General features: G+C 77.7%; 1 protein-coding gene across 1 annotated transcript in view; it reads right to left on the reverse strand.

Moving 5' to 3' along the window:
• LOC107116928 (one cut domain family member 2-like) overlaps positions 1-404 on the reverse strand; it is a gene marked incomplete at its 5' end in the record, with an annotated part of 61,784 nt that overhangs the window by 4,916 nt on the left and 56,464 nt on the right. Inside the window, one exon of the mRNA XM_015418955.1 lies at positions 252-402. Coding sequence (XP_015274441.1) covers positions 252-402 — 151 coding nt within the window. The remainder of the gene's footprint in view (positions 1-251; positions 403-404) is intronic.

Consider the following 404-nt stretch of genomic DNA (forward strand, 5'->3'; position numbering starts at 1 on the left):
TCGCTCGCTCGCCCCGGCCGGGCGGTCCCCCCCCCCTCCTCCTCCTGGATCTCCGCCTCCTGCCCTCCTTCTTCCTCCTCCTCCTCCTCCTCCTTCCCCCGCCGCCCCCCGGCGCCTCAGTCCAGCTGGCCGGCCATCTCAGGAGAGCCCCATGCGGCTGGCTGGGCGCAGGCGGGCAGCCCCGGCCGGCCGGCGGGAGTGCCGAGGCTGCGGGGTTGGGGCGCCCTGGCCGCGGCTCTCGCCCTCCCCTCTGGCTGCCTGGCTGGCTGCTGCCTCCTCGCCGGCCTCCTCCTCCGCCGACGTCCGCGCCGGCTGCGAATCGCCGCTCTGCCTGGCAGCGCTGCCTCCCTCGCTCGCCTTGACGTCACACGGCTCCCGGGCCCGGCCTGGCCTCCCCCTCCCCT

This window comes from Gekko japonicus, unplaced genomic scaffold (genome assembly GCF_001447785.1).
Source record: "Gekko japonicus isolate JY-2015 unplaced genomic scaffold, Gekko_japonicus_V1.1 scaffold2743, whole genome shotgun sequence".
Taxonomy (NCBI): domain Eukaryota; kingdom Metazoa; phylum Chordata; class Lepidosauria; order Squamata; family Gekkonidae; genus Gekko; species Gekko japonicus.